General features: G+C 36.1%; 1 protein-coding gene across 15 annotated transcripts in view; it reads left to right on the plus strand.

Annotated features, from left to right (window-relative positions):
- RALGAPA1 (Ral GTPase activating protein catalytic alpha subunit 1) overlaps window positions 1-14,974 on the plus strand; it is a 281,001-nt gene that overhangs the window by 183,659 nt on the left and 82,368 nt on the right. For 13 of the 15 annotated variants that reach the window (XM_023751509.1, XM_023751508.1, XM_023751514.1 and 10 more), the window contains one exon: window positions 11-82. In XM_023751509.1, the coding sequence (XP_023607277.1) occupies window positions 11-82 (72 nt within the window). Of the gene's footprint in view, window positions 1-10; window positions 83-349; window positions 404-1,388; window positions 1,431-14,974 lie in introns of those variants that run through there. The other 2 variants (XR_002828508.1, XM_023751513.1) reach the window with 2 other exon arrangements.

Consider the following 14,974-nt stretch of genomic DNA (forward strand, 5'->3'; position numbering starts at 1 on the left):
ATCTGTTTAGGAGGAGCTTTCATCTCCTAAAGAAAAATGAAAAACTACTTAGAGAACTTAGGAACTTGGATTCAAGACAGTGGTAAGTTGTTGGAAAATCTCAAATTTATAACTGTCAACTGTCAGCTATTTCTCTGTTTGTATGAATAGTACTGTATTGCTGAGTTACAACTTTCTGAGCAGAAACTGTATTTTATACCTTAGAAATAATAAACTTTTAAATGAAAATATCAAGATGTTAGGTATATTTGAATTATTTATACCTTTTTTATGCATTTCAGAATCATCTTTTGAATTACAGAAATTTAATTGAACCTATAAATTTTTTTGTTTGTTTTCCCATTCTTAGACGGCGCAAATATACCTTTTTGATTAGTCTAAGAGGCCTCAATTGAAATGACTGGTGAATACAAGATAGTACCTAACAAAAAATACTAATGGCATAAAGAAAATGGATGTAGTTGGTTTTATTGCTATAAATCTGATTTCTCTTTAAGCCCTTGGATATGCCTTATGGTATATCCAAATACAGTTAATTGCCACTATGAACCAGGTGGTCACAATTCGATTCCCGGTCAGGGCAAATGCCCAGGTTGCAAGCTGGATAATGTGGATTTTTATGCATAAAACCCCATTATATCATAGTTTCCTGGTGTATCTGGATAAAATTTAATGGGAAACCAGTACTAGAAGCAACAAAATATTACTTAACTGAAATTCTCATAGGGTTAATCCATGTATATGTGCTACTTTCCTTTCTAGATTCATAAAAATGAAATTTTTGGATAGGTGCTTTTGGGCAATATAACTAGAAATTCATTTATAAAGCGGCATTTTGGATATCATCATTATTAAGAATAATTGTACTTTTTTTAAAGTATATTTTTATTGATTTCAGAGAGGAAGGGATAGGGAGAGAGAGATAGAAACATCAATGATGAGAGAGAATCATGGATCGGCTGCCTCCTGCACGCCCCACACGGGATCAAGCCTGCAACCCGGGCATGTGCCCCGACCGGGAATCGAACCCTGACCTCCTGGTTCCTAGGTTGATGCTCAACCACTGAGCCAGGCCGGCTGGGCAAATACCTGTATTTCTTAGATCTAAAATTTACAACCTCCTTAACATCTACATTTCTCACTCTCACATTTTAACTCAACTGGGGTTTTATACTTTCATATCTCCAATTTTTTACTTTTACTTTTCCCACAATAAATATGTCCATCCACCTCTGATTCCACTTGCCTTTCTGTCCAGCAAACTCACACACTGTCACCTACTTTTAAAATGCCATATTTAAGACCCTAAAAACGGTTCTATATTTGACTTTATATATATGACAGTAATCAATTCTATAATCAGAATCTTTTTTTTTTATTGATTTCAGAGAGAAAGGTAGAGGGAGACAGAGATAGAAACATCAATGATGAGAGAGAATCATTGATTGGCGAACTCCTGCACACTCCTACTGGAGATCCAGCCTGCAACCTGGGCATGTGTCCTGACCAGGAATCTAATTGTGACCTCCTGGTTCATAGGTCTACATTCAACCACTGAGCCACACTGCCCGAGCCAGAATCATTTTTAATATGTATTTTCTCTACTCCTAGGCAGCAGTACATTACTAGAGAAAATTATCAAACCAGTGTGATATAAAGCCTTACTGTAGATTAATACTTCTTTACTTCAACAGTCTTCCCAACTGTTTGTCAAATTTCTTATTCCTGTTCACTCAAACCCTTCATTATTGTCAAAAGGTCTCTTTATTCTAACTTCACTAAGAATTCAGTTCAAATGTTTGACCTCCTGTATGAAAGACAGTGTGCTAGAACAGCAGTTCTTAACCTTTAGTCTTCCTCCACACATTCACATTTGACACACATTAGTGTCATTAATTAAACCCAGTGATTTCTGACAATTGGGGAACTAGTTTGAAACAAGCCATCCACCATGCCATCACTACATATATTACAGGAATGCAAATTGAATAAGATCATTCAGGTCTTTCCCACATCAAACACTCTGCCTTACATCTGTGTCTCTTTAAAATTTCTATGTTGAACCATCTTCTCTTCTCTTTCAGTTTCAGAAAAGCCTCCCCACCCCCCATCTATACTTTTCCTTCTCACCTTCTCTGCCTGCTCTGGATCTTCAAAAAGTTATCTCTTTTTTATCTTGATTTTCTACTTACTCCTCTTACCATATGCATGTTTGTAATCTGCCTTTAAAGAAAACAAAACTTCCCTGTTACTATCCTTCCAAGTTATAGTCTATCTCTTCATGCCTATTACTACCAAATTTATGGAATAGTATAATCTTTATTCGTTTCCTTAATTCCTAACTGATAGGTGCTTTTTTAAAAAACTTTCCTTAGAATGATCTTTTTAAAATAATGTTTCATTTCTTTGGCTATTATAAAACAAAAATAAACCATATATTTATAAAACTATTGTTAACAATTGCTTATGTATTTTCATTATTTCTTTTTTGATAGACATATACTTATGATTTTTTTATTTTACAAAACTGGAGTCAGTAATATATAGTAAGTTATCTTTTTTAAAATGTATATTATATTGTAAACATTTTTCTCAGCCATTTTGATATTCTTCAAAAAAAATTTTTTATGATGCTCAGTTATTGGACATTTAATTTTTTTAAAATGTCTTACCCTATAGTAGATTTCTAGAAATATAATTATTAGGCCAAAGCATACTAATTTCTAGTGTTACCAACATTGTATAAGAATACCTATATAACTTCAACCTCACCATATACATAAAATTATATGGTATTTGTCTTTCTCTGACTTACTGCACTTAGGTCCATATATGCTGTTGCATATGGTAAGATTTTATTCTTTTTTTATGGCTAAGTAATATTCCATTGTGTATATGTACCACATCTTTATTCAATCATCTGTTGATGGGCGCTTGGGCTGCTTCCAAATCTTGGCTCTTGTAAATAACACTGCAATGAACATGGGGGTGCATATTCCTTCGAATTACTGTTTTGGGTTTCTTCAATTACATACCCAGAAATGGAATCACTGGGTCATAAGGCAGTTTCATTTTTTATTTTGGGAACCTCCACACTGTTTTTCATAGTGGTTACACCAATCTGCAATCCCATCAACAATACATGAGGATTCCTTTTCTCCGCATCCTCACCAACACTTGTTTGTTGATTTCTTGATGATTGCAGATATTGTGCCAACCTTGCATGCCAGGAGTAAATCTCACCTGATCGTGGTATATCACCTTTTTAATGTATTGTTGAATTTGATTTGTTAATATTTTTTTGTGGATTTTTGGATCTATGTTCATCCGAGATAATGACCTATAATTTTCTTTCTTTGTAGTGTCTTTATCTGGTTTTAGAATCGGGATAATGTTTGCTTCAGAAAAGGAGCTTGGGATCTTCCTACTCTTGAATTTTTTTGAATAGTTTGAAAAGGATAGGTATTAGTTCTTTGAATGTTTGGTAAAATTCTCCTGTGAAGCCATCTGATCCAGGATTTTTCTTTATTGGGAGTTATTTGATTACTGCTTCAATTTTGTTGTAATTTGTCTCTTCAGATTTTCTAGTTTTTCTTGATTCAGCCTTGCAAGATTGTATGTTTCAAGGAATTTATCTATTCCAGATTGTCCAATTAGTTGGTATATAATTAATAGTATTTTCTTATAATCCTGTGTATTTCTGTGGTGTCAGTTGTTACTTCTCCTCTCTCATTTCTCATTTTATTTACTTGGGTCCTCTGTTTTTCTTGATGTGTCTGGTTAAAGGTTTATCCATCTTGTTTATCTTTTCAAAGAACCATCCTCTGGTTTTATTGATCTTTTACATTGTTTTTATTTGTTTTAGACTCTATGTCATTTATTTCCACTCTGATCTTTACTATTTCCTTCCTTCTCACTTTGGACTTTGTTGTTCTCTTTCTGATTCCTTTAGGTGGAAGGTTAGATTGTTTATTTGAGATTTTTCTTGTTTCTTGAGGTAAGCCAGTATTGCTATTTTCTTCTTAGGACTTCTTTTGATGTGTCCCGCAGATTTTAGGCTTTTGTGTTCTCATTTTCATTAGTGTCAAAGTATCTTGATTTTTCCCCCCTTGATCTCATTGTTAACTCATTCATTGTTTAATAACATATTATTTACTATTAATGTCTTTGTGGGTTTTTCAGTTTTTTCTTGTGATTGATTTCTAGTTTCATCCCATTTATATATTTGATATGATTTCAGTCTCTTAAATTTATTGACTTGTTTTATGTACTAACATGTGGTCCATCCTAGAAAATGTTCCATGTGCACCTGAAAAATGTATATTTCACTGCTTTGGGGTGAAATGCTCTGAAGATATCAATTAAATCCACCTCATCTGGTGTGTCATTTAAGGCCACCATTTCCTTATTTATTTTCTGTCTGGGAGATCTATCCATTGATGTTATTAGAGTATTAAAATCCCCTATGACCGTATTACTGTTGATCAATCCTTTTATGCCCATCAAGATTTGCTTTACATATTTTGGCACTCCTTTGTTGGGCACATAAATGTTTATATCCCCCTTTTGGATTGCTCCCTTTATCATTATGTAGTGTCCTTCTTTGTCTTTTAATATAGCCTTTGTTTTAAAGTCTATTTTGTCAGATATAAGTATTGCTACCCCAGCTTTTTTTTCCTTTCCATTTGCATGAAATATCTTTTTCCATCCCTTTACTTTTAGTCTGTGTGTATCTTTTGTTCTGACACAGGTCTCTTGTAAATAGCTTATATATGGGTCTTGCTTTCTTACTCATTCTTCTATTCTATGTCTTTTGATTGGAGAATTTAAGCCATTTACATTTAAAGTAATTATTGATAGTTTCATATTTATTCCCATTTTATTCTTTATAATTATGTTCTTTTTTTCCCCCTCCTTTTTTCTTCTTATAGAAGTCCATTAGCATTTCATGTAATACTGGTTTGGTGGTGATGAATTCTTTTAGCCTTTTCTTGTCTGGCAAACTTTTTATTTCTCCTTCAATTTTAAATGATAGTTGTACTGGGTAGAGTAATCTTGGTTTTAGGTCCTTGATTTTAATCATTTTGAATATTTTGTGCCAATCTTATTTGGCCTACAAAGTTTCTGTTGAGAAATCAGCTGGCAGTCTTATGGGAGTTCCCTTGTAGGTAACTGTCTTTCTCTTCCAGCTTTTAGGATTCTCTCTTTGTCTTTAACCTTTGCTATTTTAATTATGATGTGACTTGGTATGGACCTTTTCAGGTTCATCTTGTTTGGGATTCTTTGTGCTTCCTGGACTTGTATATCTATTTTCTTCACCAGGTTAGGGAAGTTTTCAGTCACTATTTTTTCAAATAGGTTCTCAATTGCTTGCTCTCTCTCTTCTCTGGTACCCCTATGATGTGAATGTTGCTACATTTCATATTGTCCTAGAGGTCCCTTAAATTATCCTCATTTTTTAAAATTCTTTTTTTTTTCCTGTTGTGATTGGGTGTTTTCTGCTACCTGGTTTTCCAAATTGCTGATTAGATTATTTTTTATTCCTTCTAATAGGTACTTGTTTATTCCTTCTGGTACATTCTTCATTTGAGATGTTGTATTCTTCATTTCTGACTTCTTTAAATGGTTTCTATGTCATTTTTATGCTTATTATCTCTCTTTTTAAGTTCTCACTGTGTTCATCCATTCTTCCCCTAAGTTCCTTGAGCATTCTTATAACCATTGTTTTGAACTCTGTATCTGGTAGATTGCTTTCCTCCATTTTCATTGAGTTCGTTTTCTCCTATTCTTTCATTAGAGGTATGATTCTTTGTCTCCCCATTTTGGCTGTCTCTCTGTGTTTGTTTCTGTGTATGAGGTAGATCTACTCTATCTTCGTCTTGGTATGGTGGTCATATGTAGTGGGTGTCCTTTGGGACTCAGTAGTGCATTGCCCCTGATCACCTGAGCTAGGTGCTCCAAGATTGTCCTTTGTGTGGGTTATGTGTTCCATTCTGTTGTAATTGACTCTTCTTTGTTGTTGTTGTTTGTTAATCCTTACCCGAGGATATTTTTCCATTGATTTTTAGAGAGAGTGAAAAGGAGGGGGAGAGACACAGAGAGAGAAACATTGATGTTTGAGAGTGATACATTGATTGGTTGCCTTCCGCATACACCCATACCAGGGCCCAGGATCGAGCCTGCAACCAAAGTACATGCCCTTGACCAGAATCAAACCTGGGACTCTTCAATCTGAGGGCCAGTGCTCTATCCACTGAGCCAAACCAGCTAGAGTGGTTGCAATTGAGTCTTAATTTATCTTGGCCCATCTGTGGGTGTGATCGACCCTCAGGCTGACTTTTCAGAGCCTAATCCCATGAAGTGGACTTTGCCCCAGCAGGGTCTGGTGATTGGCAGGATGGCTCTACATGGAATCAGGAGGGTTGGGCTAGTGCATCTCCCCAAACTATGCTGTATCTAGGCTGGGCTCATCCCAGGAGAGATGGCGTCTAACTCAGTACAGTGACATTGGCAGCTGTCCCTCTATTCCTCTCCCTAAAGCCATATAACCAAATTTTTCCCGGTATGACTCCAGTCTACTCTGAGTTGCCATCCCTCATTGGAGCCCAGGGTGAGTGTCTCCCATCAAGATCGTGTATGCTGGCCCTTTAAGAGGGCACCTGGGTTTTTAGCAGTATCCTGTCTCACCCTCATGGATGGATTCCCTGCTGATTTTCACAGTCAGGTGCCCTGTGGGCTCCTCTTTTGGCACTGGAGCATCTACACTTCCTACCACTTTTGATGGGCTTCTTCTGTATATCCTGTTATAAGACTTCTGTTCAGCTAGTGATTAGTTAGTTACTCAGTTTGATTGCTCTATAATTTAGTTGTATTTCTGATTTGGTCTTGGGAGGAAATAAGTGTAACTTCTACCTGCTCCTCTGCCATCTTAGATCCCTCTTAGGATTTGTTTAATTGTGTGGTCATTTTCTGCAAATAATTTCCTTCCTAAACATCATGCATGTTTTGCTTATATCCTGTCTTATTTCACTGACCAGAAATTGCACTACAGTGTTTCATAGTTATAGTAAGAATGGATATCTTTGGTTGCTGGTTTAAAATAGGTACTTTTTTTTTTTTATCATGCTAAGGAAATAGCCTGTTTTCTGGAAGTTTTTATAATGAAAGGTTGTTAAATGTTACCAGAATTTTTTTCAGCATTGGTTCAGATTTTCATATAGTGTTGTTTTCTTGACTAATTGATGGATATTGTATTTCAATATCACTAGATTACTGATATTAAATAATTATTACATTCTTGGGATGAACTCTGCTAGGTCTTTTGACTTCCTGTTGTATTAAATTTACTAGAATTTTATTTTGAATTAGGGCATATAATCTATCTGTTAGCATATTCTATAATTAGTTTTTTGTTTGTCCTTATTAGATTCTTAAAATTAAAGTTATAGCCAGTTTTATAAAGTATTATCTGTTCTTTGAAAATTTGGAAGAATAAGTAAAATTTCTAATTCTTTTAGTTTGTTTTTATTATTATTATTATTATTATTATTACTAGCCTCCTCAGGTTTTATTTTAGGTCTTGGGTCAATTTTAGTAGTTTTGTTTTTTACAAAAATCCAATTCATTGAGACTTTCAAAATAAATACTCCTAGAAATTCATATGTGGTGCTATAATTTTGTTACATTTCTTTTCTTATTTTAGGTTTGGTGGGGGGGGGGGGTTGTTTTATTTATTTATTTATTTTTTGCTTTTTCATTTTAAGAACAAATTAATTTATTTATGTATTCTCATATCATCCCTTCAGTGTTTTCTCCCCAGCTTTGTTGCAATATAATTGACATATAATATTATATAAGTTTAAATGTAATGACTTATACATGTATATATTGTCAAATGATTGCCATAATAAAGTTAGTAAGCTTCTGTATCACCTTACACAGGTGCAATTTTTTTGTGTAGTGAGAACTTTCGAAATCTGCTGTTAATAATTTTCAAATATACTGTATTGTTAACTATAGTAATCATGCTGTACATTACATTCTCATAACTTATTTGTCTTGTAACTGGAACTTTGTACCCTTTACCACCTTCACCCATTTTGCCCACCCCCAACCTCTGCCCCTGGAAGCCACCATTCTGTCTTGGTTTCTATGAGTTTAGGTTTTTTTTAGATTCCATATATAAATGAGGGCATACATACGTATTTTTCTTTCACTGTGTTATTTCACTTAATGTAATGCTCTCAAGTTTCATTTAAGTTAACAAATGAAGGGATTTCCTTCTTTCTTATGGCTGAAATCATAGGTATAAGTATAGATTAGATATAGATAACTTTTTCTCAATTTCTTGGTCCATCCATGGACACTTAGGTTGTTTCCTTGTCTTGACTATTAAAAATAACTAGTGGCCTGGTGAACGGATTCTTGCACATTGAAAGAAAATGAATTAAAAGATTGCACAGTAATTACATTACTGCAAAAAATTACATGTCAAAATAGTATATATAATATAGTGTTATAAAATTAAAACACGCGTGTGATTGGCGCCAGTGAGAGCTTTATATGTATCACGCATGCGCGAGTCAACGTTTATTTTTAAATTGCCAGTGTGCATCATATGTACCGGCTAAACCAGTGGTCGGCAAACCACGGCTCGCGAGCCACATGCGGCTCTTTGGCCCCTTGAGTGTGGCTCTTCCACAAAATACCACATGCGGGCGCGCACATACAGTGCGATTGAAACTTCGTGACCCATGCACAGAAGTCGGTTTTCGGCCAGAGCGAGTCTATTTTGAAGAAGTGGTGTTAGAAGAAGTGGGGGGTGTCGGTCCGTCTGGCAACAGGAGATGCAGCAGGAGATGCGCAGGCGGGCCTCGGGATACGCAGCGCGGGGGAGGTACATTGTTTTGAGATACATTCGCTGAGGTCGATCCCTTCCAACTCTCCCATCCACACTCATCTCAGATCAGTCGGGCGACGGGAGACGTGGTGCATGTGGGCCCCGGGATATGCAGCGCGGGGGAGGCGCGCGATTCATGCAGGAGTTGAGTGAGCCAGTCAGTCAGCAATATCATTGTGCAGTGGTTAGGGCTAGTTGCGTCCGCAAATCGCGCGCGGGTGACAAAAGTACCTACGCGAAGCATAAAGTTACCTATGTTTTTCCAACCAGCTGCAAGTCCTACAGGTATTTTTGTCATCAATTTAAGAATTGTAATTATTTTGTGTTGGTGGCTTTATTATTATTTTAGCAAAGGCCAGCTTAGGAGTACCCTAATCAATAACAATGTACCTACCTATATAGTTTAAGTTTAAAAAATTTGGCTCTCAAAAGAAATTTCAATCGTTGTACTGTTGATATTTGGCTCTGTTGACTAATGAGTTTGCCAACCACTGGGCTAGACGGTCAGTCACTTAGCCTTTCATATATATAGATGCTACAGTGCACATGAGGTATAGGTATATCTTTGATACAGGGATTTTGTTTCCTTTGGCTATGTAGCCAGAAGTGGGATTGCTGGATCATATTATAGTTATATTTTTAATTTCTTGAGGAACCTCCATACTGTTTCATAGTGGCTACACCAAAATGCATTCTCACCAACAGTATCTAAATATTCCCATTTCTCTACATCCTTGCCAACACTTTTTATCTCTTGTCTTTTTGATACTAGTCGTTCTAATAGGTGTGAGTGATATCTCCTTGTCATTTTGATTTGCATTTCCCTAATGATTAAGATTGTTGAGCACCTTTTCCTGTACTAGTTGGTTATGTGAATATCTTCTTTGGGAAAATGTCTATTTAGGTCCTTTATCCATTTTTAATTGGGTGATTTGTTTTATTGCATTTGAGGCATATAAATTTCTTATGTATTTTGCATACTAACCCCTTATCAGATATGTAGTTTATAAATATTTTATTCTGTTCCATATGTTTACTTTTCATTTTGTTTATCATTTCTTTTGCCTGCTGTGTAGAAGCTTTTTACTTTGTAGTCCCACTTGTTTGTGTTCATTTTTGTTTTGTTTTGTTGCTTGTGCTTTGATATCATATCCATAAAATCATTGCCAAGTTTAATATAAAGGAGCTTATACTGTTTTTCTCCTAGGAATTTTATGGTTTCAGGTATTACACTGAATTCATTAATCCATTTCAAGGTAATGTTTGTGATATACTTGTATATGTTTTTATGCCAGTGCTATACTGTTTCACTTACTGTAGCTTTGTAATATATGGTAGCTTGAAATAAAGAAGTGTGATACCTCCAGCTAGGTTTTTCTTTCTCGGGATTGCTTTGCCTATATAGACTATTGTGGTTTCATACAAATTTTAGAATTTTTTTTCTACTTTGTAAAAAATACCATTGGAATCTTGATAGGATTGTACTGAATCTATAGATTACTTTGGGTAGTATGAACATTTTCACAATATTAATTCTTCCAATCCATGAGCATAGGTAATCTTTCTGTTTATTTGTTTCTTGAATATCTTTCATTGTTGTTTTATAGTTTTCATTGTAAAGATTGTTTACTGCCTTGGTTAAATTTATTGTTAAGTATTTTTTGATGCTGTTATAAACGGGCTTGTTTTCTTTATTTCTCTTTCAGATAACTTATTATTGGTGACTTTTGCATGTCAACTTTGTGTCCTAAAACTTTACTGAATTTGTTTATTAGTTTAACAGTTTTTTTGATGAAATTTTTTGGATTTCTCTATATAAAATTATGTCCTCTGCAAACAGACATAATTTTATTTTTTCCTTTCCGATTTAGATGTCTTTTATTTCTTCTTCTTGCTTGATTGCTATTTTGAATAGTGATAATGAGAGTAGGCACCCTGATCTAATTCCTGATCTTAGAGTAAAAGCCCATTGAGTATTGTGTTAGCTGTGGGTTTGTCATATATGGCCTTTATTATGTTGAGGTACATTCCTTGTTTACCCAATTTGTGTGAGTTTTATCATGAATGGATGTTGAATTTTGTCAAATGCTTTTTCTGAATCTGTTGAGATAAATGTGTGATTTTTATCTTTTATTCTGTTAATGTGATGTATTGCATTTATTGATTTGCAGATGTTGAACCATCCTTGCATACAAGGGATGCCGCTCACTTTATAATGTTATATGATTCTTTCATGTGCTGTTCAATTCTGTTGCTAATATTTTGTTGAGTATTTTTGCATCTACAGTCATTAATGACATTGGCCTATAGTTTTCTTGTAGTGTTCTTATCTGTCTTTTTATCAGGATAATGCAGGCCTTTTAAAATGAGCTTGAGAGTGTTCTTTCCTCTTCAGTTTTTTTGAAAGAGTTGGGGAAGAATTGGTGTTAATTTTTTAAAATATTTGGTAGAATTCACCAATGAAACCATCTGGTCCTGAATTTTTTCTTCTTGGGAGGTTTTTAATTACTGATTCAATCTGCTTAGTAGTCACTGGTCTGTTCAGTTTCTTTTTATTTCTCTGTAATTAAGTCTTGGTAGTTTGTATCCATTTTTTCTAGGTTGTCCAATTTGTTGGTATGTGGTTGGTCAGAGTAATCTATTACGGTCCTTTTTAGTTCTGTTGTTTCAACTATATTTTTCATTTATAATATCATTTATGTGGGACCTCTTTTTTCTTGGTTAGTCTAGTTCAGTGGTCGGCAAACTCATTAGTCAGCAGAGCCAAATATCAACAGTACAACGACTGAAATTTCTTTTGAGAGCCAGATTTTTTAAACTTAAACTATATTGGTAGGTACATTGTTATTAACTTAATTAGGGTACTCCTAAGCTGGCCTTTGCTTGAGGTAAATCTGATTGAGGTACGTTTGCTGAGGTCGACCCCTTCCAACCCTCCCATCTATTTGAGATGAGTGTGGATGGGAGAGTTGGAAGGGATCGACCTCAGCGAATGTACCTCAAAACAGTGTACCTCCCCCGCGCTGCGTATCCCGAGGCCCGCCTGCGCATCTCCTGCTGCATCTCCTGTCGCCAGACGGACCGACACCCCCCACTTCTTCTAACGCCACTTCTTCAAAATAGACTCGCCCTGGCCGAAAACCGACTTCTGTGCATGGGTCACGAAGTTTCAATCGCACTGTATGTGCGCGCCCGCATGTGGTATTTTGTGGAAGAGCCACACTCAAGGGGCCAAAGAGCCGCATGTGGCTCGCGAGCCGTGGTTTGCCGACCTAGTTAAAGGCTTGTTAATTTTATCTTCTCAAAGAACCAACTCTTGGTTTTATCTTTCCTAGTTCCCTATTCTCTGTTTAATTTATTTCTACTCTCATCTTCATTATTTCCTTCTTCTGCTAACTTTGGACTTCATTTATTTATTTATTTTTCTAGTTCCTGTAGTTGTAAAATTAGGTGGGTTTGTTTTTCTTTATGTGTGTTTACACTATAAACTTCCCTCTTGGAACTGCTTTTGCTGCATTCTATAAACTTTAGTGTGTTGTACTTCCATTTTTGTTTGTCTTAAATATTTTTTAAATTTCCCTTTTGTTTTTTGTTTTTATTTATTAGTTGTTCAGGAGTGTGTCATTTAAATTCCAAAGTATTGTGTATTTTCCAGATTTCCTCCTGTTGTTGGTTCCTAGTTTAATTTTATTGTGGTTCGAAAAGATACTTGATATAATTTCTATCTTTTTTAATTTATTGAGACTTGTTTTGTGATCTAGCCTAACTCATGATCTAGAAAATGTTCCGTGTACACTTAAGAAGAATGTGCATTCTGCTCCTTTTGGACAGATATTTTGAATATGTCCGTTAGGTCCATTTACTCTGGAGTGTTGTTCAAATCCACTGTTGTCTTATTGAGATGATCTTTCCATTATTGACAGTGGGGTGGTATTAGAGTTCCCAGCTATTATTGGATTGCTATTAATTTCCTTTTTCTGTGAGTATTTGCATAACAGGTACTTTGATATTGGGCACATAAATATTTACAATTGTTATATCATCTTGATGGATTGACCACTTTGTCATTATATAATTACATTTTTATCCCTTTTGACCATATTTTTAAAATTCTGAATGGCTTTTAGAATTCCCTTCTTTGTTTTTTCAAATATGTTTTTATTGATTTCAGAGAGAAGAAGGGAGAGAAGAGAGGGATAGAAACATCAATGATGAGAGAGAATCATTGATCGGCTGCCCTCCTGCATGCCCCCTTACTGAGGATCGAACCTGAAACCTGGGCATGCGCCCTGACCTGGAATCAAACTGTGACTTCCTGGTTCATGGGTCTATATTCAACCACTGAGCCACATCTTCCAGGCTCTTTTGATCATTTTTAACTCAAAGTCTATTTTGATACATGTATAGCTACCCTTGCTTTTTTTCTGTTTATCATTTGTTTGAAATATCTTTTTCCATTCCTTTATTCTTATTTTCTGTGTGTCCTTAAAGCTAAAGTTAGTCTCTTGTAGACAACCTATCATTTGTATCTCTCTCTCTCTCTTTTTTTTTAAATCAATTCAGCCATTCTGTCTTTTGATTTATTCCATTTACAATTGAAGTAATTATTGATAGGTAAGGACTTTCTACTGCCATTTTGTTCATTGTTTTCTGACTATTTTATAGCTCCTTTGTTCCTTGTTTCTCCTCTTGCTGTCTTTACTTGTTATTTGATGACTTTTTGTAGCAGTATGCTTTGACTCCTTTATCATAATCTTTTGTGTATCTACTGCAGGTTTTTCCTGTGTGGTTACCATAGGACAAATATAAGTTCCTATTTTTAAGCTGATAAATTAATTTTGAAACATACAGAAACTTTTTACTTTTCTCCTTTCATTATAGATTATTAATGCTATAATTTACATTTTTTTATATTATGTACCAATAACAAATTTTTTTTTTTGGTTATTTTTTAAACATTCTTTTTTTGTAAACTAGGGTTTTAGGAGAATTAAGCACTACCACTATAGTGGGCTTTTATTTTTATAGGTTTTTATTGATTTCAAAAAGAGGAAGGGAGAGGGAGAGAAATTGAAACATCAATAATGAGAATCATCAGTCAGCTGCTTCCTGCATGCCCCCTCCTGGGGATCGAGCCCTGGGGATGTGCCCTGACCGGGAATCAAACTGTGATCTCCTGGTTCATGGGTCGACCCTCAACCACTGAGCCACACTGGTGTGGCTGGGTGTTTATTTTTATTGATACAAAAAAAACCTACTTAATTTTTTCAAAGGAAGTTTCTCATATTCTCATATTCTGTTTTATAACTCATTAATTTCTGTTCTATTAATTCTTGGGGGGTTTTCTTTGTTCTTAGTTTTAATTTTGTTTGTGTATTACTTAACAATGGAGTAATCTTAGGGTATAAAATGTTTCTGAATAGTTCCTATCCATCCTTTTAGTCTCAGCTTAAACATCATTTTTCTGAAAATTCTTTCCCTAAACTACTCCTACTTTTTTTACCTTCCTTCCCCATCATGTATATGGCTCTTTTTTCATGTGCTCTCACAGACCCCTGTAACACTTCCATGTCATAACATTTATCACTCTATATTATTATTACTAGAGGCCCAGTGCACAAATTTGTGCATGGGTGGGGTCCAGGTGGCCCGGCCCCAATCGGGGTGGATCAGGGCTGGGCCTGTTGGGAGGAGGAGACGGCAGGAGGTTGGCCGGCCAGCCAACCCTGATCAGGGCCGATTAGGGCTGGGCCGGCTGAGGGGAGGGGCCAAGGACGATTGGCCAGCAGGCCCTGCCCCCGATTGGGGTGGGTGGCCGATTGGGGGCAGGGCCAGCCATGACAAGGGACTATGGGCGGTGGGCCAGTCGGCCCCACCCCTGAATGGGGTGGGGGGGGGGCCAATTAGGGGAAGGGGCCGTGGGAGGTTGGCCAGCCAGCCCCACATCCAATTGGTGTGGGGCAGGGGCCGTGGGCTGATTGGAGTGGTGGGGGCCCATCGGGGATGGGGCCAGCTGGGGAGAGGGCCGCAGCGGTTGGTGGCTGGCCCTGCCCCTGATTGGTTTGGGGGGGCTGA

The sequence above is a fragment of the Myotis lucifugus genome, unplaced genomic scaffold (assembly GCF_000147115.1).
Source record: "Myotis lucifugus unplaced genomic scaffold, Myoluc2.0 scaffold_22, whole genome shotgun sequence".
NCBI lineage: Eukaryota > Metazoa > Chordata > Mammalia > Chiroptera > Vespertilionidae > Myotis > Myotis lucifugus.